At 38.5% G+C, this 23532-nt stretch overlaps 1 protein-coding gene across 2 annotated transcripts in view; it reads right to left on the reverse strand.

Annotated features, from left to right (window-relative positions):
- Positions 1-1229: 1229 nt before the first annotated feature.
- Positions 1230-23532, reverse strand: part of LOC128663755 (A.superbus venom factor 1) — a 114714-nt gene continuing 92411 nt past the window's right edge. For both annotated transcript variants that reach the window (XM_053718240.1, XM_053718241.1), the window contains exons 29-41: positions 22390-22553; positions 22120-22278; positions 16088-16147; positions 15134-15224; positions 14991-15042; positions 14351-14438; positions 14067-14150; positions 12204-12309; positions 10272-10361; positions 6849-6935; positions 2970-3053; positions 2704-2839; positions 1230-1459 (exon numbers count right to left, since the gene is read on the reverse strand). In XM_053718240.1, coding sequence (XP_053574215.1) covers positions 1318-1459; positions 2704-2839; positions 2970-3053; positions 6849-6935; positions 10272-10361; positions 12204-12309; positions 14067-14150; positions 14351-14438; positions 14991-15042; positions 15134-15224; positions 16088-16147; positions 22120-22278; positions 22390-22553 — 1343 coding nt within the window. In that variant the 3' untranslated portion in view covers positions 1230-1317. The remainder of the gene's footprint in view (positions 1460-2703; positions 2840-2969; positions 3054-6848; positions 6936-10271; positions 10362-12203; positions 12310-14066; positions 14151-14350; positions 14439-14990; positions 15043-15133; positions 15225-16087; positions 16148-22119; positions 22279-22389; positions 22554-23532) is intronic.

Consider the following 23532-nt stretch of genomic DNA (forward strand, 5'->3'; position numbering starts at 1 on the left):
ACCTCCCGTGAGACCAGAGTCAGGATTAAGGAACACCTCTATGGTATTGACAAAAATAGGCCCACAACAGGTGTGTCTAAACATTTTATATTTGAATATAAGGGCGATGTAAGAACATTTAGCTGGATGATTATTGATCTGGTGATGAGAAAACCTTGGGGAGGCAATAGGGTACGTGATCTTTTTAGGAAAGAGGCGTATTGGATCTTTACGCTAAGGACACGCAAACCCAATGGCCTGAATATAGATGGGGATATTATAATTTTTTGGGAATAAAGAGTGAGCAATTGTTGGTACAGTTAGTATCACTTGATAGACATCACTAGGTCCCAATGGTAATTTATACATCTATTTATTTGTTATTTCCCCTATCATATTTATCTGTAGGAGATCTATTATTATTGTTAAAAATATTGAACAGTGTAGATCCATTATGAAGATACAAGAGAATTAGCATTTGTATTAGCTCATTCTATTCTATTAAATTAACACTTCATATTATGAGGAGGAAAAGCACGTAGCTGAATGAGTATAATTATACATTTGTATTGCGTTCTTATTTTTTCAGAATGAAGCACAAGTATTTTCCTTGTGAGTATACACATATGAATTCTGTGAAATAATTGGTACAGGTATCAAATATCTGAATGAATATGACTCTAAGGTATAGTAATATACATAGATTAATTATGGATGTGTATGTGTATATTTATATTAATATATTTCCCTGAGAAATGAAGCAATTGTATTTGTATATGTAGAAGTTTACATTTTCCTCTGGGTAGGTGATAGGTGGTCACTGTTCTTAGTGTTTGACTGCTGTTACTTTAAATCTCCAGCTTTCAGAAACTGTGGGGAATGGGTCATCCAATAACAATGTGAGGGAGCGTATTTAAGCTCTACAGGTGCCAAGTCAAATTAAGTCTATGAATAAGGCTAGACAGCCGAAACGCGTCAGACTGACGGATTTACCTGCAGTTTTTTAATATCTACATGTGTGCTGAATTTTTTTAAAGAAATATGGAATAAAGATATTGAAATTTTTTAAACTTTCAAAGCGGTTATCGTTTGTTCTAGATATATATATATATATATATATATATATATATATATATACACAGTATATATATATAAATATATATATATATATATATATATATACACACATATACAGACTTATACATATATTACATTTATTTATCTCAGTTATTCCAACCACAGGACAAGGATGACAGAAAGCATACACTTTAATGTTGTATAAAATATGACAAGAAATTTACAGTGAGATTTTAATAATTGACATTAGGATGAGCCCAATCAGTTGGGGCAGCCACCCAGCTCCAGGTTTTCAGCTACCATTTCAATATCATCACAGGCCTGTTGGTATTCAGGAGTCTGACATTCTCTTTCACTTGGCCACCGCTCAATCCAGGTCTCTTTCCCCACGATGTAAGAGTAGCTGTAAAAACATAGCAGGCCATAACTAAAAGATATCTGTAACTGCTACTTTGGGGCCGATTTATGAAAGTGCGAGTGGACATGATACGATGTAGTGTATCATGTCCGCCGCACATCGCTAAATGTCGACAGCATACAATGTCGGCATTTATCATTGCACAAGCAGTTCTTGTGAACTGCTTGTGCAATCCCGCTTGTGCAATGCTTGCAGGGGGTGTCAATCAGCCCGATTGTTGCTTCATAACTGCTGTTTCCAGCGAGCCTGAAGGCTCTCGCAGAAACAGGGGATTCAAGCTTCATTCGAAGCTTGATAATTTGGCCCCTAAGACTTAAAGGGATATGAAACACAATTTTTTTTCTTTAAAGATTCAAATAGAGCAAGCAATTTTAAGTAACTATTTTTTAGATTTAAGCCAAATAAGAATTATTATTTTAGTCATATCTTATTATAAAACTGCAGAATCATCAGAATAATCTTCCATTTGAGTATCTTGTTTTTAAATAAATTAATTTTTCTTACTATGTGCTAGGATACAAATGGAACTCAATAACTAGCACAGGGTGAACTATCTTTTGTGCATCCAAGTAGATGATTAGCTCTTTTAACTGAAGCTTTATACTTTAAAGGGATACCAAACCCAATTTTTTTCTTTCATGATTCAGATACAGCATGCAATTTTTAGCAACGTTCTATTGTACTCCTATTATAATTTTCTCTTTGTTCTCTTGCTATCTTTATTTGAAAAGCAGAAATGTAAAGCTTAGGAGCCGGACCATTTTTGGTTCAGCACCTGGGTAGTGCTTGCTGATTGGTGGCTAAATGTAGTCACCAATAAGCAAGTGCTATCCAGGTTGCTGAAGCTAAAATGGGCCGGCTCCTAAGCTTTAGAGTCCTGCTTATTAAATAAAGATAGCAAGAGAGCAAAGAGAAAATTATAATAGGAGTACAATAGAACGTTGCTAAAAATTGCATGCTGTATCTGAATCATGAAAGAAAAAAATTGGGTTTGGTATCCCTTTAAAGTATACATGCTCTATCCGAATCATAAAAAACCCCAATGGGTTTAGTATCCCTTTAATGCACAAAAGCACCAATTGTCATCTAGGTCTATGCGTTTAACCCCTGCAAATAAGTTAAATAAATTGTAAGAATTCTCAAACCCCCCCGTGTGCTGCTCCAGATAAAAACACACATGTAATGCTCAAACATCACTCATTCAACAGGTTGTCAGCTGTAGCACTTACCCGTTTGGCTGATTCCAAAGGTCAAGGGTTGTACCCCAGATTAAATAGAAAAAATCTACTTTCAACTGTAGGGCTTTTCGGCATTTTGCATGACTGATGAAATTACGTGTATTACCCTGAGGGGCCTCATCAGTACCTGGAGACAAAAGAATAATGAAAAATTGACATTTTCTTCTGCACATTAGATGACATCCCAAATAGTATATATTTACTCCTAAGTAAGATCACTACTTTCCTTTATACATCATTATTATTAATTGATTTACCTTCTTTAATAACTTTATCAATCTTCATCACATAGGTATCATAGTTATCACCAGGCTGTATTGCTGTAACTTTGGCTTTGTACACTGTGGAAAGAAGCAATCAACACATTTCTTTAATGCATTATCAACTATTGAAATAAGTGATAAAGAAAACCGTTAGGTGATTCCTCAGTAAAGTAACTGAAGAAACTGATCAACTTAATAAGCATAATTTAGAAGAAAAATCAATCTTATAAAGACTAATAAACTCATGTTCGCTAGATGGTATAAGTAGTTTTGTTACACTTTTTCATTTGAATTATCTATACTATAATTGCGTTTGTAATGTCCGTCGCCGTCGGCAGTTGCGCACGCATCCTCAATGGAATGTTGGCAGCGCAAGGCAGCCAACAGAATGTTGGCTGTACGCGCAGCCAAAATAATTCACCTGGGGTGAATTCAGAAAATGGCCGGGTGGTGAAAGAATCTACCTTCTGTGGATTCTTTTACCACCCTGCCATTTTCGGGATCCACTGGGATGCAGCTAAGGCAAATGGTGTATTAAAAAAAAAAACACCGCCCGCACGAAGTATAACAAAAAAAGAACGAACCTCCCACACAAAGAATTAACACATACACCGCAAACCCACATATCGCAAAATAATAAAGTAATTAACCCCTTAATCGTCAACCACCCACATCGCAATAAACCTAATTACCTTATTAACCCCTAAACCGCAACCCCCCCACATCGCAATAAACCTAATTACCCTATTAACCTCTAAAACGCAAACCCCTCACATCGCAATACACATAATTAACCTATTAACCCCTAAACCGCAAAACCCCCACATTGCAATAAACCTATGTACCTTATTAACCCCTAAACAGCAAAACCCCCACATCGCAATAAACCTAATTACCCTATTACCCCCTAAACTGCAAACCCCCCACATCACAATAAACATAATTAACCTATTAACCCCTAAACCGCAAAACCCATACATCTCAATAAACCTATTTACCCTATTAACCCCTAAACCGCAAAACCTCACATCGCAATAAACCTAATTAACCTATTAACCCCTTAAACCGCCAAAACCCACAACGCAAATAACTAAATTGCTACGCCCCCTAACCTAACACCCCCTAAAGTAACACAAATTAACTCAACTAAAAAATACTAAACTTATAAAAAAAGAAGCTAAGTTTACAAAAAATAAAAAAGGCTAACATCACAGAAAATAAAAAAACAAATTACCAAAGTTTACAAAATTAAACCTAATCCCTATGAAAATAAAAAGTCCCCCAAAATAAAAACACCCCCTACTCTAAGAATAAACTACCAGTAGCCCTTAAAATGGCTTTTTGCAGGGCATTGACCCAAGATAAACAGCTCTTTTACATTAAAAATACACAAAGTCCCCCCTAGCAGTAAAATCTCCCACCCACCAAACCCCCAAAATAAAAAAACCTAACACTAAAAAAACCTAATCTACCCATTGCCCTGAAAAGGGCATTTGTTGGGCATTGCCCTTTAAAGGGCATTTAGCTATTTTAAAAAATGCCCACCCTAATCTAAATAAAAAAAACAAAAATTAAAAAAATCCTAAGTCTAACCCCCAGGTTGGTACTCACCGTTCCTGAAGTCCAGCGGAGAAGGTCCTGTCCCATGCGGTGAAGTCTTCTTCCAAGTGGCAACCTCTTCTTTCTTCTTCCAGGAACATTCGGCGTGGAGCAGAGGGCGAAGCTGAAGAAGATGACCGCAGAGCTGAAGACCGGCGACCCTGGAACTGAAAACCGGCAATCCTGGAACTGAAGACCAGCGACCGCGGAGCCATGGAGCGCGGAGGATCCTCTTCGTACGATCGATGCCGTACACTAAATAGTGAATTCAAGGTACGCAATTAAAGATGGCGTCCCTTGAATTCCTATTGGCTGATTTGATTCTTCAAATACAAATCAGCCAATAGGATGAGAGCTACTGAAATCCTATTGGCTGACCATCTTTGATCGTGTACCTTGAACTCACTATTCAGTGTACGGCGGCGATCATACAAAGAGGATCTTCTACGCTCCATGGCTCCGCGGTCGCCGGTCTTCAGTTCCAGGGTCGCCGGTCTTCAGCTCCAGGGTCTCCGGTCTTCAGCTCCGCGGTCATCGGTCTTCAGCTCCGCGCCGGATTGTTCCTGGAAGAAGAAAGAAGAGGTCGCCGCTTGGAAGAAGACTTCACCAAATGGAACAGGACCTTCTCCGCCAGACTTCAGGAACGGTGAGTACCAACCTGGGGGTTAGACAGTGTTTTTTTAAGTGTTTTTTGGGGTGGTTTGTTTTATTTAGATTAGGGTGGGCAGTAAAAGAGCTAAATGCCCTTTTAAGGGCAATGCCCAAACAAATGCCATTTTCATGGCAATAGGTAGTTTAGGTTTTTTAGTGTTAGGTTCTTTTATTTTGGGGGTTTGGTGGGTGGGGGGGTTTACTGTTAGGGGTGACTTTCTGTATTTTTAATGTAAAAGAGCTGTTTATCTTGGGGCAATGCCCTGCAAAAAGCCCTTTTAAGGGCTACTGGCAGTTTATTCATAGATTAGTGGGTGTTTTTATTTTGGGGGGGCTTTTTTATTTTCATAGGGATTAGGTTTAATTTTGTAAACTTTGGCAATTTGTTTTTTTTCTGTAATGTTAGATTTTTTTATTTTCTGTAACTTTAGCTTAATTTAAACTTATGTTTATTTTTAAAATTTTTGGGGGTTAGACAGTTTTTTGTTTTAAATATATATATTTTTTTTTAGATTAGGGATGGGCAGCAAAAGAGCTGAATGCCCCTTTAAGGGCAATGCCCATACAAATACCCTTTTCAGGGCAATGGATAGTTTAGGTTTTTTAGTGTTAGGTTTATTTATTTTGGGGGGTTTGGTGGGAGGTGGGTTTTACTGTTAGGGAGGACATAGAGTTTTTGGTAACTGCAAAAGAGCTGTTTAAATTAGGGCAATGCCCTAAAAAAAAAAACATTTTAAGGCCTATTGGTAGTTTAGCATTAGATTAGGGGGGTGTTTTTATTTTGGGGGGCTTTTTTATTTTCATAGGGATTAGGTTTTATTTTTTTATTTTAGATAATTTGTTTATTTTTGTCTGTAGTTCAAATTTTTTTATTAACAACACATAGACTAAGAGGGGAGAGAGAGCAAATGAGAGGGGAGAGAGAGCAAATGAGAGGGGAGAGAGAGCAAATGAGAGGGGAGAGAGAGAGCAAAAGAGAGGGGGGAGAGAGAGCAAAAGAGAGGGGGAGAGATCAAAAGAGAAGGGGGAGAGAGAGCAAAAGAGAAGGGGGAGAGAGCAAAAGAGAGAGGGAGAGAGCAAAAGAGAGGGGGCAGAGAGCTAAAGAGAGGGGAGAGAGAGAGGAAAAGAGAGGGGGAAAGAGAGAGCAAAAGAGAGGGGAGAGAGAGCGCAAAAGAGAGGGGAGAGAGAGAGCAAAAGAGAGGGGGAGAGGGAGAGCAAAAGAGAGGGGGGAGAGAGCATATAAGAGGGGGGAGATATCATAAGATAGTGGGGTGAGACAGAAAAAGAGAGGGGGGAGAGAGAGCAAAAGAGAGGGGGGAGAGCGAGCAAAAGGGGTGGTGAAAGAATCCAGCTGGATGCATTCTTTCACAACCCTGCTTTTTTCGGAATCCGCCTAGATGCAGCATAAGCTGCATCCAGGTGGATTTCAAAAATGGTAGGGTGGTGAAAGAATCCACCTGGATGATTCCAAAAATGGCAGGGTGGTTCCGTCACCACAATAGACTGCCCTTACGAAAATGGCAGGGTGGTTCGGTGGTTCCGTCACTACAATAGACTATCCTCTGGGCAGGCTTTCCCACTAGTTCCCATATAATAGAGTGTTCTTGTAGTCTTGTCTCTTACCATAGTCAACACCAGGCTGGCAAGCTTTTTCTAGTCGAAGTTCTGCAGTGATGTCATCATCTATCTGCTGCTGCATGAAGCAGTTCTCTAAAAGACCAAGACATTAAGATATCTGTGAGACTGTGATATTTAGGCTTTTGCAATATTTTTCTTTGAAAAGGGATTTATTTTTATAAAACACTATTAGATAGTTTACAAGTGGAGTGCAAATTAGCACTCCGCTTTTTGCGTGTGTAGGGTAGCATTTGTATTACAAGTTAAAAGTAAAAAGTTTGCACACGAGCACTAACCTGTGTTAACATATCCCCCCATAGACATCCATACTCGCGCTAACCTGACATGAAATATGAATATTTCATATTCCAATGTTCTTCACGTAGCAGAATATGTTCGATTTATTCTTAAATATATATGTATATATATATATATATATATATATATATATATATATATATATTATTATTTTTTTACAATATATATCTATACCTATTCCTATATATTTATATGATTATATATAGGTATAGATATATACAGATATATATAGGAATATTTATTTAAAAACACTTAGAACATATTCCCCTAGGTGAAGAACATTAGAATGTCAAAAACACTATATTAAACATGAATATCTCATAAATATGATTAAACATCTTTTACTTCTACTTGACTGCAAAGGGCTCCAATGCAATATATATATTTTATTTTTATATATATATATATATATATATATATATATACAGGTAGCCCTCAGTTTACGCTGGGGTTAGGTTCCAGAAGGAATGGTTGTAAATCGAAACCGTTGTAAATTGAAACCCAGTTTATAATGTAAGTCAATGGGAAGTGAGGGAGTTAGGTTCCAGGCCCCTCTCAAAATTGTCATAAGTAACACCTAATACATTATTTTTAAAGCTTCGAAATGAAGACTTTCAATGCTAAACAGCATTATAAACCTAATAAAATTATCAAACAACACAGAATATATAATTAAACTAAGTTAAATGAACAAAAACATTTGCTAAAAAGCATTATAAACCTAATAAAATAATCACACAACACAGACTTCACTTGCATTTTTCTGCAAACAGTTCTTTCTATGCATTTGAATCTGGACTGATTTATAGACAGGAAGATCTTGTTCCTTTGAAATCTGCTCGATAGCTCAGGTCTGGTTAAACTGATTAATTTCAGCTTGCTTGGCTTTGCTGAAACACAGCTCCACCTACTGGCTATTTTAATAAATGCACTGCTTCTCAATGCTTTTCAATAGCAGTCACATGACTGGAAAAAAAGGTTGTTATTCTGAAACGGTGTAAATTGAACCGTTGTAAAACGAGGGCCACCTGTATATATATATACATAGACATGTATAAGTATGTATGTTTATGTTAAAGTCTTCTGCATGCGTTTTTATCTAACACCTAAGACATCATATCTTTAAGCCCTTATAACTTTTTTGCAATATTTTTTTAAAAATAGTTTGTATTAGATAGTGTTATTATGAGTATAACTATACTTTCCAATGTATTTTTGATGTGTTTTGTGCAACATTTTTATCTTGCGTAACAGTTAAAAAGTGGTCTGAAGTCTCACTAAGCCAACGTGCGTTAAATTTAATTGCGTTCAAGAAAAGGTGTTTAATTTTAACTCATAGTACACAGGCTATTTCCGATGAGAGCAAAGAGCTGTAATATACCCCTTATTGCTCGCAAGCAACAGATAGCACGCCGCTCGTTATCTAGACCCTTGTAGGTCATAGTCCTGTCAGGGAAGTCTGAGATAGAACAATCCAGAACAGAAATGTATTTAATCACATTTAGACCTTCTACTTTAATGCGGGCTCTGGGATCCGATATACTAAGTCCTTGTTTTTTAAAAATTTGCCAGTCAAGCTGGGGTTTTCCACACCATCACTCGCAGGGGCAGCCCTCATGGAGTTCTATATAAAAGGGAGCTGTCCCTGTGAGTGGCGAGAAGTCTCCCTAACAAATAATGAGAGCTCTGTGCTCTGTAATAGTTTGCAATCGGGGCCAAGTACAGAGGGGGAGGCCGGCGTGTTTTAAAATATGAATATTAAGCTTAATACAAATCAAATTATGCTGTTTTCAGTGCATTGTACCATAACCCCTTAATAACCAGTGACATACCCTGTACGTCGATGGTCTTTCTATGAGGGTTTCTTATTCAATAGCATGGTCTCCCCACCAGTGGCAAAACCGCACTATTTTAGAAAGCCTGCAGGGGGTAGGGAGGGTCTAATACTGCAGTCTTGCCACTTGCAGCAAGAGCCAGGCTATCATACCCAAACACTTAGTTCTTAGTACAAATTTCTTGCTTTTTTGCCTATCCAGTGAACTTAAATTACGATTTATGCTCTGCATAGTTCATACGATTTATTCCTGTTTATTTTAGCTACAAATCTCACAGACACTGGGGCCGATTTATCAATGTCTGTCTGCCATGATATGCTGTAGCGTATCATGTCCGACAGACATCGCTGAATGCCGACAGCATAAGCTGTTGACATTTAACATTGCACAAGCAGTTCTGGTGAACTGCTTGTGCAATGTCGCCCCCCGCTAGCATGGGGTGTCACTCAACCCGATCGTATAGAATTGGGCAGATTGATGTCTGCAGCCTCAGAGGCAGCAGACCAGTTAAGGATCAGCAGTCTTAAGACCGCTGCTTCATAACTGCTGTTTCCGGCGTGCCTAAAGGCTCGCGTGGAAACAGGGGCATCAGGGGCCATTCGGCCCTTGATAAATCGGCCCCTAAGTATATATTTTTCTTTCACCAAAACATTACTTTACATGGCTTGTTACATAGCCATCTTCATACTGAACTATTACTGCAAATAATATAAATACTTTACTTATTTTCTTCGATCCCCACTTTCTGGAAGATTTATTATTTTTTTATAACTGTAAATCTGTTTCTGTGGGCCCAGATTTTTTTCTATCCTAGAATAATAAATACTGTATATATTTTGTATTCATTATTAAAATATAATAGCTTCCTAATCATTCTTGTGTATTACATAACCTCTTTCAATAATCTGCCCTTTTACTCAATATAACACACTATTTCTTATATGATGGGGAAGAGGAATAGAGAGTTGGTAAAGGTGTATTTTGTGATAATGAGGATTCTGAAGAAGAGTCACCATTGTTTTCACCAGCTGATATGAAGGGGGTTGCATGCCTCCAATGGTCTCTGAGCTCCTAATTGTTCACCACTTATCTGTAAGACAACAATTCTCTCCTCTCTTGCTTTGTCTTACTAACTATGCATCAGTAAGTCCCACGTTACCTATTCTATGGCCTACATTTTATACTACTGAATATTTAACTTTCTGTACAACTTGTCACTTTAACTTATGTCTCATATCTATGGAACATCCATTCTCTTCATTGCCCTATGTCTTACCCTCAGCACAACGACACACATCATCCTTGCATATCTTGCCCAGTAACGCACTTTGCTTATCCACATGATAGAATTTAGTGCAGCGGCTTTCTGTTAAGGAAAACAAAAGTGTTAAAACTGTAGTTGACAAATACAATTGGAATAAGATAATTTGCAGAGCTGTAACTTGCTTTGTAAAATATGTAAGGATGATCTCCACATGCAATCATCAACCCCATAACGTTTAGGGGTCCCCTACAACCCCCCCCCTTGTGGAATAAAGTTTATGTAGTGCTAAATGAAGAAGAGGGCTTTTCTTTAATCCTTAATACTGTGTCATTTGCTTGATATACAAAAATAAGCATTTTAAAGAATATGATGTTAGTAGATCTAAGTCTATACTTTTACTAAAAAAGTCCCCTCTCCCACCTTTTTTTTCTTTTCTTTCGTATATACATTTTGGTCCTATAATATATTTTTTTTACAAACATACACACATATATATATATATATATATATATACATTTTGTTTACAGTATATGTTGGGATCCTGTTGACTATACTTAGATTTAACATTGATTAACCCTTTAATTTAACTTGTAACCTAACCTTCATTTGTTTGTACCTTACATTAGTCTGTACTAGGGATGGGCGAATGTTTCTAAAAATTTGAAACGAATTTTGATACATTCGTTCATTCAAATCGAATTTCTAATGTTTTTATAACATTCTACATTCTATTTTCGAATTTTCATTTTCAAATTTTTCAATAAAATTGCAAAATATTTGTTTGAATAATAGAATGTTTAGCTACTGTATGTATTCATTCAAATTCGAAATAGTATTTATAGTCTATAACTGTGTTTAATAAATGTAATATTCAAATTTGAATGCTACATTCAAATTTGAATGTCACATTCGAATTCAAAATAGTATTTCTAGTCTAATACTGTGTTTTTTAAATGTAATATTTAAATTCAAAATAGTATTTCTAGTCTAATATTGTGTTTTATAAATGTAATATTTGAATTTGAATGTGACATTCGTATTTGAAATAATATTTCTAGTTTACAACTGAGTTGTATAAATGTAATATTCAAATTTGAATGTGACATTTGAATTCAAAAGTAACATTCGAAAACTGTAAATAACATTTAATAATAGAATTTTTAAGAATATTCGTTCTTATCAACATTCTATTATGTAAATCGAATTTCTACAATAACATTCGTTCTAACATTCGAATTTGAATATAAACAAATTTGTCCATCCCTAGTCTGTACCATCTTCTATATATCCCCTTGCTTGTAGCTTGTTATCTTCAAGTGAACTCTCTGTTCATGAAATGTGTCAGACTAATAGGACATGGTGCACATTACAGTTTCTATGTTTCTTCTCCAGTGAACAACCTTTCCCTTTTTCCTGCATTAATCTGGGTTACACTGGTATTTTGACATATGTAGAATAATTCAATAAGTTAGAAGCCAGGAAAACAGTTGTAGTTAACTGGCTCCTGGGATTTCCCAAAGCATAATGTATTTTATGGGGTAGATTTACCAATGTCTGTCCAACACGACATCATACGCTGTAGCGTATCATGTTCGACAGACATTGCTAAATGACGACAGCATACGCTGTCGGCATTTATCATTGTACAAGCAGTTCACCACAACTGCTTGTGCAATGCCGCCCCTGCAGATTCGCGGCTAGAAGGGGTGTCAATCAGCCCAATTGTATAGAATCGGGCGGATTGAAGACCGCAGCCTCAGAGGCAGCTGACAAGTTATGGAGCAGCAATCTTTAGACCGCTGCTTCATAACTGCTGTTTCCGGCGAGCATAAAGGCTCGCGCTGAAATAGGGAGAACAAGGGTCATTCGGCTCTTGTTAAATCTACCCCTATATATTAAACTCAAGGCACTAAAACAGATGTGATACTCATCATGGTCACTAACCTGGACTGTAATAGTCATACACTGTGATAGCAGCAGGCTGAATGAGACCCACTGCAAAGATCTGATTTGCATAAACCTTCAAACATTCCTCCTCTTTGTGAGAGATCTGAGGGGAGAGAGAAGAAAATTGTGGATTATGGGTTGTAAAAGGGCAGATATTTAAAGAAATACTAGATTAGTTATATGTAAGGGAACGATTGAAAGTTTAAGGGATATTAAATGTTCAGAATAATGTTAAGTTGTACTCCGCTCCAAGATCTACTGAGCGGGTCTTGGATATCCTAAGCACTTCCCGGGCTTGCTGGCTAGCCACAGCACACCCGGTCGTGGTATTGGACTAAATGTAGCTCGCTCACGCTTTGGTCTAGTAGCGGGAGCAACATTTAGTCCAATAGCACGACCGGGCATGCTGTGATAAGCCCGCAAAGCGCTTTGGATATCCAAGACCCGCCCAGTAGATCCTGGAGCGGAGTCCAACTTAAAAATCTGCAAATACTTTTAATTTTTAAAGTTACCGCTAAAATAATGTTATATAATTCTGCACTGAGTGGGAAAATTAGAAATGTCCTGTAAAAATCCATAAAGCTAGGAAAACATGTGAACCCTAAAGTTTAAGCATTTTATCATATTAGAATAATAGTGTTTACCTAGTAAACAGAGAAAAATATATTTTGGAACAGACATGTATGTAAAAAGACAAAGAACTTAAAGGGACATGAAACCCAAAAAAATGTCTTTCCTGATTTAGGCAGAACATACAATTTTAAACAACTTTCCAGTTTACTTCTATTATCAAAATTGCTTCATTCTCTTGGTATCATTTGTTGAAGGAGCAGCAATGCACTACCGGTTTCTAACTGAACACATGGGTTAGCGAATGACAATGAGTATATATATGCAGTCTCCAATCAGCAGCTAGAACCTAGGTCCTTTGCTGCTCCTGAGTTTACCTAGATTAACCTTTCAGCAAAGGATAAGAAGAGAAGGAAGCAAATTAAATAATATAAGTAAATTGGAAAGTTGTTTATAATTGTGTGCTCTTTCTGTATAATGAAATTAAAAAATTGGGTTTCCTGTCCCTTTAACATATTTGCTGACTTTCTCCAAGGATAATAAAATAGAGTTAATTTAATGAAAAAAACAAAACAAAAGTATGTTACAAAAAGAATTAGCTGATTTGTTCATGTGGTGAAAATAATTCCTCTATAGGCAGGAAAGGATTCTCTGTAGGTGAAAAGGGCTTTAGATTTACACTTTTCCATAGTAATCCAGCAATGCCCTTCTCACTCAGTTGATGTATTAATTTGTTAGCCAATAAATATGCAATCTTCTTTTTTTTTCTTGGCAACCCTGACTTCATTAAAAATTAAATAAATGTAAAAAATATTTTTGTACTGCTACTGGCTTGTAGCAGTAGCACTAGCTACATTATTTAAGCAGAATCTGCTGTCTAGATGATACTAGGTGCCCTAAAGTGATTTCACATACGAAATATTGGATGGATTGGTTTTAATTAACAAACAAATTTCAAGTGACCCCATTACCAAATATAGAACTAAACACATTTGTTGAATGTCCTTTTTATGATATGAAAATATTGTTTAGAAAAAAGGGGTTAAATAAACAAGCGCTAGAGTTAATAGCCCCTAAGCCTCTTTCTCCTACTATCTTCTTCCTAGATAGTGAATAATATGAGACAAAATGGGAGAGGGGAGGAGCCTCTCCTCCCCTCTCTCATTTTGTCTCATGATATGAAAATATGAAATGAGGGAAGGAAAGTTATGGGAGAAAGATAATAGTGAGCATATGTACAAGCAAAAGATGGCATTGAAGTAGGATGTGATACTGATATATATACTTTACCTTATCTACATAAATAACAAGAGAACCATTAACTCCTTTGTTGAACTCAAATTTGGAGATGTATCTGTCCACTCCCTTTGTTAGCTGTAGGTAAAAAAAGTAATCAAATTGAGTATAACACAGGTTTACCTTATATAACACAGGTTTATATAACACAGATTTACCAGGAGTATAACACAGGTTTACCTTATTTTAAATCTCAGAAGGTGCAGATATCCCTTCCTCCTTATTGCAGATAAATCTTTAATTTTTTTATTAGACAAATGTTAATGCTTCACACTGACCTTATTAAGTGATTCAATATCAGGAGAGAACCCAGTCATCATGGTAATATCGATGATAGACATAGTTGAATCTTCAGGTTTAAGATGTCTGGATAAAAAGGGCAGAAGAGTTATACACCAAAGAGTTGTAATAAGTGCTGTAGTTAAGGGACAGTCAAGTCCAAAAAAAACTTTACTGATTCAGATAGGGCATGCAATTTTAAACAACTTTCCAATTTACTTTTATCACCAATTTTGCTTTGTTCTCTTGGTATTCTTAGTTGAAAGCTAAACCTAGGAGGTTCTTATGCTAATTTCTTAGACCTTGAAGGCCGCCTCCAATCTAAGAAGGCATTAGTTCATGTGTTTCATTAAGATAACATTGAGCTCATGCACGTGAAATTACCATGGAGACAGCTCTGATTGGCTAAACTGCAAGTCTGTCAAAAGAACTGAAATAAGGGGGCAGTCTGCTGAGGCTTAGATACAAGGTAATCACAGAGGTAAAATGTGTATAATTATAACTGTGTTAGTTATGCAAAACTGGGAAATTGGTAATTAAAGGATTATTTATCTTTTTAAACAACAAAAAATTCTGGTGTTGACTGTCCCTTTAGGATAAAATTAAAATGTATGATCAATATTGAAAAGCATTACTTACTTGACACATAATGTTATAGATACGGTTGACTTAGCCCCTTCTGGTCTTTTATCTTTGAATAGAAAAATAGTAAACCTGAGAAACAAAACTCTGAAATAAAGTGAAAAACAACAATACACAGACAAACTGGTACAGACACTTACGATCTGGTTCATCTTTTACTGTCACAGACAGATCAAAGTTATTGCATTGTCTTTCCTTCTCTGTTACAAGGGCGTGATACACTGTGGTCACCTGTAATGTAAATTACATCATTAGCAGCACAATAGTATCATTAAAAGCAGTCACTGTGTTAGGATCATTAACTCTATTGGTGTCAAGGCCTACACTTTTGTCATGGCAACAGTTGGTGTAAGTGTAAAGGGGTTAGATTGCATTCTATACTCTTTAACTCCTACTGGGAGTTTTGTAGATTTATTATTCAAAATCAAATCTACCCTGACAATGGAAAAAAAGCAAGCATGTTTAAACATTAAATACACTTCATGCACCTCTCTCTAATTGTGGGTGACGCCATTTTGGAACATAGGTTTTACTGTAGATATCTGAAGGAGAGTTGCTGCACATGTGCAAACACATGAGCACTGGGATACAGTAAAAGCTAGATTTCAACATGGTGACACCCATGACTAGAGGGAGGCTGAGATTAACCTAAATACTATGATACTAACATGTATTTGGTGTTTAATGTCCCTTTAATAGACAATAGTTCATAACAGGTATGTGGATCCTGGCAACAGTTTATATACAGATTGTACAATTCCACTGCAATAATATTCACAAACCTAGATATATAATTCAAAAGTAATTTATCTAAGTTTTTCCCCAAGAGACAACAATCTGTATTTAATGTGTAAAACAGTTTTCTACGGGGGAATAGTAGGCACAAATGCATATATTGCAAAAGCTCTTGTAATGTATGTAAGGATATCACATGACATAGGCCTGTTATTTCTATTAATGTATAATCATGAGGTTTACCCACTATATTTGTGGCAATTGAGGGATTTTATGTATTAATTTTTTTTATTAGTATTTAAATGTGTTTATTTTAGGTACAGGTTATAAGATATATTTCAGAATAAGGATAAACTCACTGTTAATGTGCCTTGTCCTTTTCCTTTCGCTTGTACCACAAAAGCTTTGTTTGCCTTAGTCTGTAAAAAAATGATTTAGTGATAAATGCAAATAATACTATTCCATTGTCAAATAAAGCTTAATGCCAGTCTGCAACCCATAAAGCACTGACAGTCTGCTTTTCACACGTAGCTCCATCCTTTTTCACCTCATATACATATTTCTAGCTTTTTATTGCACATACATAGTTGCAGCTTCCTCCTTTACAGTAAAACCTCATTCAAATAACAGAACAGTGATACCCTCCTCACCTTCACACAGCTCAGTGCAAACCTCTTTCATTGCAAATATTATGTTCCAGCCTCCTAACATACATACAGTTTAAGCTGCATTTACAGACATTTCAATCCAACATACAAATATTTCTAACCACCCTACAGAATACACATTTTCAGCTTTCTCCTTCCACATAGTTGAAGCATCTTCCAATTCACAACTATAATGGCAAAGTCCTTCGGAACACACATACAGCTCCAGGTTAATCACCACAAACAATTTATATCTTTCTTCAACAAATTTAAAGTTGCAGTGCAGTCTTTTTCAAGCTCTCCTTCAGTGTCAGCCAAGGCATATACTGTCAGAATGAATTTCCAGATATTACAGTTCTTCCTAAATGCAGACATCCCAACTCTCCCAGAAGTTCTGGGAGTCTCCTGAATTTTAATAGCAGCTCCCTGACGCCCGCAAATTATATACAATATCCCATTTTGCTCTCTCGTTTTTTCCAGAGCCCGTCTTTCCGAATGACGGGCTCTGGAGAAACCAAGAGAGCGAGTGACATATGTGGAGAGAGAGTGACACAGCATGCTTCCTGATTGGTCTCTCTAACTAACCTATCAGTTTTCTCGGTAGACGGGCTTTACAGTCGACTTCTCTCTCCAGTTCATCCATTAGTTCGATTAGTGTCTGCAGTGCCATGGCAGAGTGTCCAAAGAAAGAAAAAAGAAGTACGAAACACACTTCACCCCAGACTATACTTAAGTGTACCAATGCATAATAGTGGTAAAAAAGGACAGTGTAGCTTGCTGCACTGTTTGCTGCAGTAATTTCTTAATTGCCCATGGAATGATTGTAAAAGACATGTTGATGTGAGTTTTATAGGTTTCATTTGTCCATTAGCATATTTTAACTAGCTGCTATAACGAGCTACCATATTGATGTCCACCATATTGATGTCTAGGTGATGAGACCAGACTCTGTAGACAGGGCCGGCCTTTGGGCAAGGCGGAGCAGGCAAACGCCTCGGGCCCCGTGGTCAGTGGGGTCCCGCAAAGTAGTCAAAAGTTTTTTTTTTTAAATTGTAATAATTTTTTTAAAATTGTATTTTATTTATTTTTAAATATATTTTTTTCGCGCTTTTTTTTTTTGGAGCAATACATTTTTTTTGAGGGAGGGGGGCCACGGCCCATGAGACACACACCATGGCAGCACGCCAGGTGACAGCAGCATCTGAATGATTGGAGGATATAACTTTTATTCTCCAATCATTCCGTGCTGTCACTGAGGAGGAGGCGGAGCAAGGCACCAGAGGGCGGAGGTGGAGCTTAGCTGCCTGCTGCCTGTCATGCTCACGAGGGACTTCAGTGTGCAGCAGAGTGAGCAGCTCACAGACCGCTCGTAGCCAGGTGAGGAGCCCAGCTTTGGCCCAGGCCCCCAGACATTTTAATTATTCAAAGGCAATCTGGCAGGTGGGCTGGGGTATAATTTTAATGCAGGGGGGCTTCATTTTATTGCAGGGGGGCTTCATTTTATTGCTGGGGCAATTGAAGGGGGGCTGGGGCATAATTTTATTGCAGGGGGGATTAATTTTATTGTTGGGGCATCATATTTTTGTTGGGGGCATAATTTTATTGCAGGGGAGATGGGACATAATTTTATTGCTGGGGTATAATTTTATTGCAGTGGGGGGGGGACTATTTTATTGCAATGGGGCTGGGGCATCATTTTATTGCAGGGGGGCTGGGGGCTTCATTTTATTGCTGGGTGCATCATTTATTGCAGGGGTGCTGGGGGCATCATACTTTTGTTGGAGGCATCATTTTATTGCAGGGGCTGGGGGCATAATTTTATTGCAGGGGAGCTGGGGCATCATTTTATTGCTGGGGCATCATTTTTTTGCAGGGGGGCTGGGGGCATCATTTTATTGCAGGTGGACTGGACATTATTTTATTGCTAGGGGTATAATTTATTGCAGTGGGGATGGGGCATCATTTTATTGCAGGGAGACTGGGCATTATTTTATTGCATGGGGGTTTCATTTTATTGTTGGGGGCTTCATTTTATTGCTGGGGGCATCATTCTATTGCAGTGGGGATGGGGCATCATTTTATTGCAGGGGGCATGATTGCAGTGTGGCTGGGGTAATCATTTATTGCAGGGGAGCTGGGGGCATCATTTTATTGCAGGGGCATCGTTTTATTGCAGGGGGGCTGGGCATCATTTTATTGCAGGGGGGCTGGGCATCATTTTATTTCAGGGGGGCTTCATTGTATTGCTGGTGGCATCATTTTATTGCAGTGGAGCTGGGGGCATCATTTTATTGCAGTAGGGCTGGGGGCATCGTTTTATTGCAGTGGGGCTGGGGGCATCATTTTATTGCAGTGGGGTTGGGGGCATTATTTTATTGCAGTGGGGCTGGGGGCATCATTTTATTGCAGTGGGGCTGGGGCATCATTTTATTGCAGGGGGACTGGGGACTTTGTTTTATTGCTGGGTGCATCATTTATTGCAGGGGTGCTGGGGGCATCATATGTTGGGGGCATCATGTTATTGCAGGGGGATTAATTTTATTGTTGGGGGGCTGGGGAAATCATTTTAATGTTGGGGACATCATTTTATTGCAGGGGAGCTGGGGAATATTTTATTGCTGGGGCATCATTTTTTTGCAGGGGCGGGCTGGGGGCATCATTTTATTGCAGGGGGCATCATTTTAATGCAAGGGGACTGGGCAATATTTTATTGCAGGGGGGGTTCATTTTATTGCTTGGGCTTCATTTTATTGCTGGGGGCATCATTTTATTGCAGTGGAGATGGGGCATCATTTTATTGCAGGGGGACTGGGCATAATTTTATTGCTGGGGGCATCATTGCAGTGGGGCTAGGATAATCATTTATTGCTGGGTGCATCATTTTATTGCAGGGGCATCATCTTATTGTAGGGGGGCTGGACATCATTTTATTGCAGGGGGCTTCATTGTATTGCTGGGGGCATCATTTTTTTGCAAGGGGGCTGGGGGTTTAATTTTATTGCTGGGGGCATCATTGCAGTGGGGCTGGGGGAATAATTTATTGCTGGGGGAATCATTTATTGATTGGGGCATCATACTTTTGTTGGGGGCATTATTTTATTGCAGGGGAGATGGGGTATCATTTTATTGCTGGGGCATCATTTTTGTGCTGGGGCTTAATTTTATTGCAGAGGGGCTGGGGTCTTCATTTTATTGCTGGGGGCACCATTTAATTTATTTATTGCGTGTGTGTGTGTGGGCTGTGTGTGTGTGTGTGTGGGCTGTGTGTGTGTGAGGGCTGTGTGTGTGTGTGGGCTGTGTGTGTGTGGGGGCTGTGTGTGTGTGTGGGGGGGGGCTGTGTGTGTGTGTGTGTGTGTGGGCTGTATGTGTGTGTGTGTGTGGGCTGTGTGTGTTGGCTGTGTGTGTTTGTGGGCTGTGTGTGGGCTGTGTGTGTGTGTGTGTTTGTGGGCTGTGTGTGTGTGTGTGTGGGCTGTGTGTGGGGGCTGTGTGTGTGTGTGTGTGGGGGGGTGTATGTGTGGGGTGTGTGTGTGTGTGTATGTGTGGGGTGTGTGTGTGTATGTGTGGACTGTGTGTGTGTGTGTATGTGTGGGCTGTGTGTGTGTGGGCTGTGTGTGTGGGGTGTGTGGGCTGTGTGTGTGTGGGCTGTGTACACCTGTGTTCCTGTGTATGTGTCTGAGTGTGTGGATGTATGTGTATATAAATATCTCTGTGTATTATATCTGTGTGTTTGTGTGGTACAGTGCATTGCCCCATTTCTTAAGTATTTTTTGTTCTGGGTAGAGGCCCTGGGCTATCTGTCTGCCTACGGACCTGCACTTGCTAGGGCCGGCCCTGGCGTCTCTAATGTTGTTGTTATCATAAGAAAACACATAAAAATAAGGCCCAGTTCAACTCAAATGTTGCTAATTGTCAGCATAATTCTTCCTTATATACATAAACAGTTGTTTCAATAGTACAAATTGTATATTGCAATATATACGTTATAGTGCTCCACATTAGTGGATTTGTGTTTTTTCTTTTATATATATATATATATATATATATATATATATATATATATGTAAAATGTTGTGCATTACCTTAAATTATTATTTTTTTTCATTATAAAAGCTGTGGGGCGGAGATTGGGCGGGGTTGGGGGCGGAGATTGGACCGGGTTGGGGCGGAGATAGGGCGGGTTGGGGCATAGATTGTGTGGGGTTGGTGCGGAGAGAAAGGGGGCCCCATTTTGTCATCCTGCCTTGAGCCACGCAATGGCTGTAGACATGTGTAAAGTGGTTATTGAATAAAAAATGACTCCATGAGTAATATAATATAGTATAATCTAATACAAAACAGTGTAAGTACATATTTTAATGTCACATTTTCTGCATATTCTACTTGTTCATTCATGTTTGGTGGCTGTGTGTGTATGTGGGAGGGGCGCAGTAGACAGTGAAGCCACCTCCCTGAAATTATTTTTTGCAGGCTGGGATGTCTGTTAATGGGACATGCTTTTTAAAATAATTTTTATGTAACTGTAAAATTGTGTACAAATTTAAAAAACGCGTGTCCACTTTTTTTACAGCTGTATAATGTGCTACAGTTTAGTGTGCATGATACAACATGTGAGCTTTGCATTTTGCATTTTTACACAACTTTAAGTTATTAAAACAGGAGAACAGATTTGAAAAGAGCTTCAGGAAGAGGATGAAATTCAGCAACATAGTGAGTAGTAACCACCATTCTAGGGTAGTTGTACACAGCAGTTTAATGTCACTTTAATCTCAGCTCCTCCCACATAGTATACAGTACTAGCTTCAACCTGGCACATGCTAAAACACCTTCATGAGTTTTCATGGTGCTTGTGTCATGCATTCTTACCGTGGGGCCTATCTATCAAGCTCCGAATGGGGCTTGATGCCCCGTGTTTCTGGCGAGCCTGCAGGCTCACCAGAAGCAGCAATTATGAAGCCGCGGTCTAAAGATCGCTGCTCCATAACCCTGTCCGCCTGCTCTGAGCAGGCGGACAGACATCGCTGGAATTCAACCCGATCGAGTATGATCAGGTTGATTGACACCCCCTGCTGGCGGCCGCGAGTCTGCAGGGGGCGGCGTTGCACCAGCAACTCTTGTGAGCTGCTGGTGCAATGCTGAATATGGAGAACGTATTGCTCTCCGCATTCAGCGAGGTCTTGCGGACCTGATCCGCACTGTCGGATCAGGTCTGCAAGACCTTTGCTAAATGGGCCTCCATATATCCACCTAAAATATAACTTTTTGCATTGAGGTTTTCATTCTTCAGTACATACCTTGGGGTAGATTTATTAATGGTCGAGCAGGCTTGATTCACTGTAGCCAATCATGTCCACTCGACCTCGTCGGCATTTATCATTGCACAAGCATTTCCAGTGAAATGCGTTTGCAATGCCGCCCCCTGCTCACTGGCGGCCAATTGGTTCCCCACCTAAAAAGTATCATAGAAGTTAAGGAGCAGCGATGTTACGACTGCTGCTTCTTAACTTCCATTTCTGGAGGACCAGAAATGATGGCGCATCGATGCAGCATCCGCTGCTTAATAAATCTACCCCCTTTATTGGTTGCTCAGGGCAGAAAAGGGCAAGACAAATAAAGAAGACTACAAACTCTACGATCATCACAAACACACAAACAAGTTTATCTAACTTCTGTTTACATACAGCAGACCTCCCTCCTCCTATTGTGCCACACACAGACATTTCTTCTGTCTCAAACACAAGCTTTACCTCAGCAGAACGTGCCAATAAAGCATTTCCAAGATTGATGCGATATGATAGTGGCTGTTGTCTCTCAGGGAGATGGAGGGAGACATCCAAATCAATATCATTAGTACCTGGCAGATCAATCTGATATTGGGCCAAAGCTTGGAACATCATAATAGTAGCCTAAAAAAACAATTAGAGTCTGTGATGTAAGAGAAAACAACACAATTTGTAAAATCTTGCTTTAAAAAAAGAAATCAGTCTTGAGTCAAAATCTAAGTGATTGTCACTCACTTGGGTGGATCCCCAAATATCTCCATAATATCGTGACTCTGTGAGCCAGCGAGAAATGGGACCTGTTACATCATACTGCTTCATTCGGAGGAGGCAAAGGAGGGCATAAGATGTAGCTTCCAGTGAGATAAATCGGGAGTCCTCTGTAGGCCAGTGAGTCTTATCTGGGGACAGAACGGAGGTAAGAAAAAAAGTACAATTAAAGATTGAAGAAGTGGGACAGCACAGGCCATAAAAAGTAAGATATTGGGACTGGTATGTAAAGAATGTTCAGGTCACCTGAATAAAGTAAGAAGTTAACTGTGGAATGGAGAATGGCGCCCACACTGATATGTTGTGTTATTTTTTTTTCTCCGTAATAAAAAAGCCCCCAAAACTCTTTGATGTATACTACTTCAAAGAAGAGTCTGATACTGAGCTTTCACCTATAATCATGTGGTTAATTTCTCATGTACATGTATTTATTTTAAAGGCTCAATTATGAGCCTTTAAAAAATAACATATGTTTCATAGTGAATGATTGCACAAGTCATCAGTATTTGACTGCTATACATAGGTGGAATTCTAGCATTATTTATCTATATCTATGAATATTAAATGTATTGTCTACAACTTAATCATCTTAAAGTCTTTCTTTAGCTTAAGCTGCAAATAACCTCCTGAACCCTTTCTATATCATGTAGCAATAGCAGTAAAAATGTTTTTAAAAATGACTGATTCTGCCAAGCTCTGCCCACTGATTACATCACAATCTGGGCTGCATCTATGCACTTTGCTGAATAGCATTGACAGTCTGTTAAATCCAATTAGTGAGTCTTTTGTAACTATTGAAGCCTTTAATGCAGCCCAGATTGTGATGTCATCAGTGGGCAGAGCTTGGCAGCCATTTCAAAGTGACCAGAAAGAATAGTCATTTTAAAATAACTTTTTTACTGTTACTGCAGCATGATATAGAAAGTGTGCAGGGGGATATTTTCAATATAATCTAAAGTAAAACTTTAATATGACTAAGGTGTAAACCGTCCCATTAAAGGGACACTAAACCCAATTTTTTCTTTCATGATTCAGATAGAGAATATCATTTTAAAAAAGTTTCCAATTTCCATCTATTATCTAATTTGATTCATTTTTTAGATATACTTT

Source organism: Bombina bombina, chromosome 6 (genome assembly GCF_027579735.1).
Source record: "Bombina bombina isolate aBomBom1 chromosome 6, aBomBom1.pri, whole genome shotgun sequence".
Taxonomy (NCBI): Eukaryota; Metazoa; Chordata; class Amphibia; order Anura; family Bombinatoridae; genus Bombina; species Bombina bombina.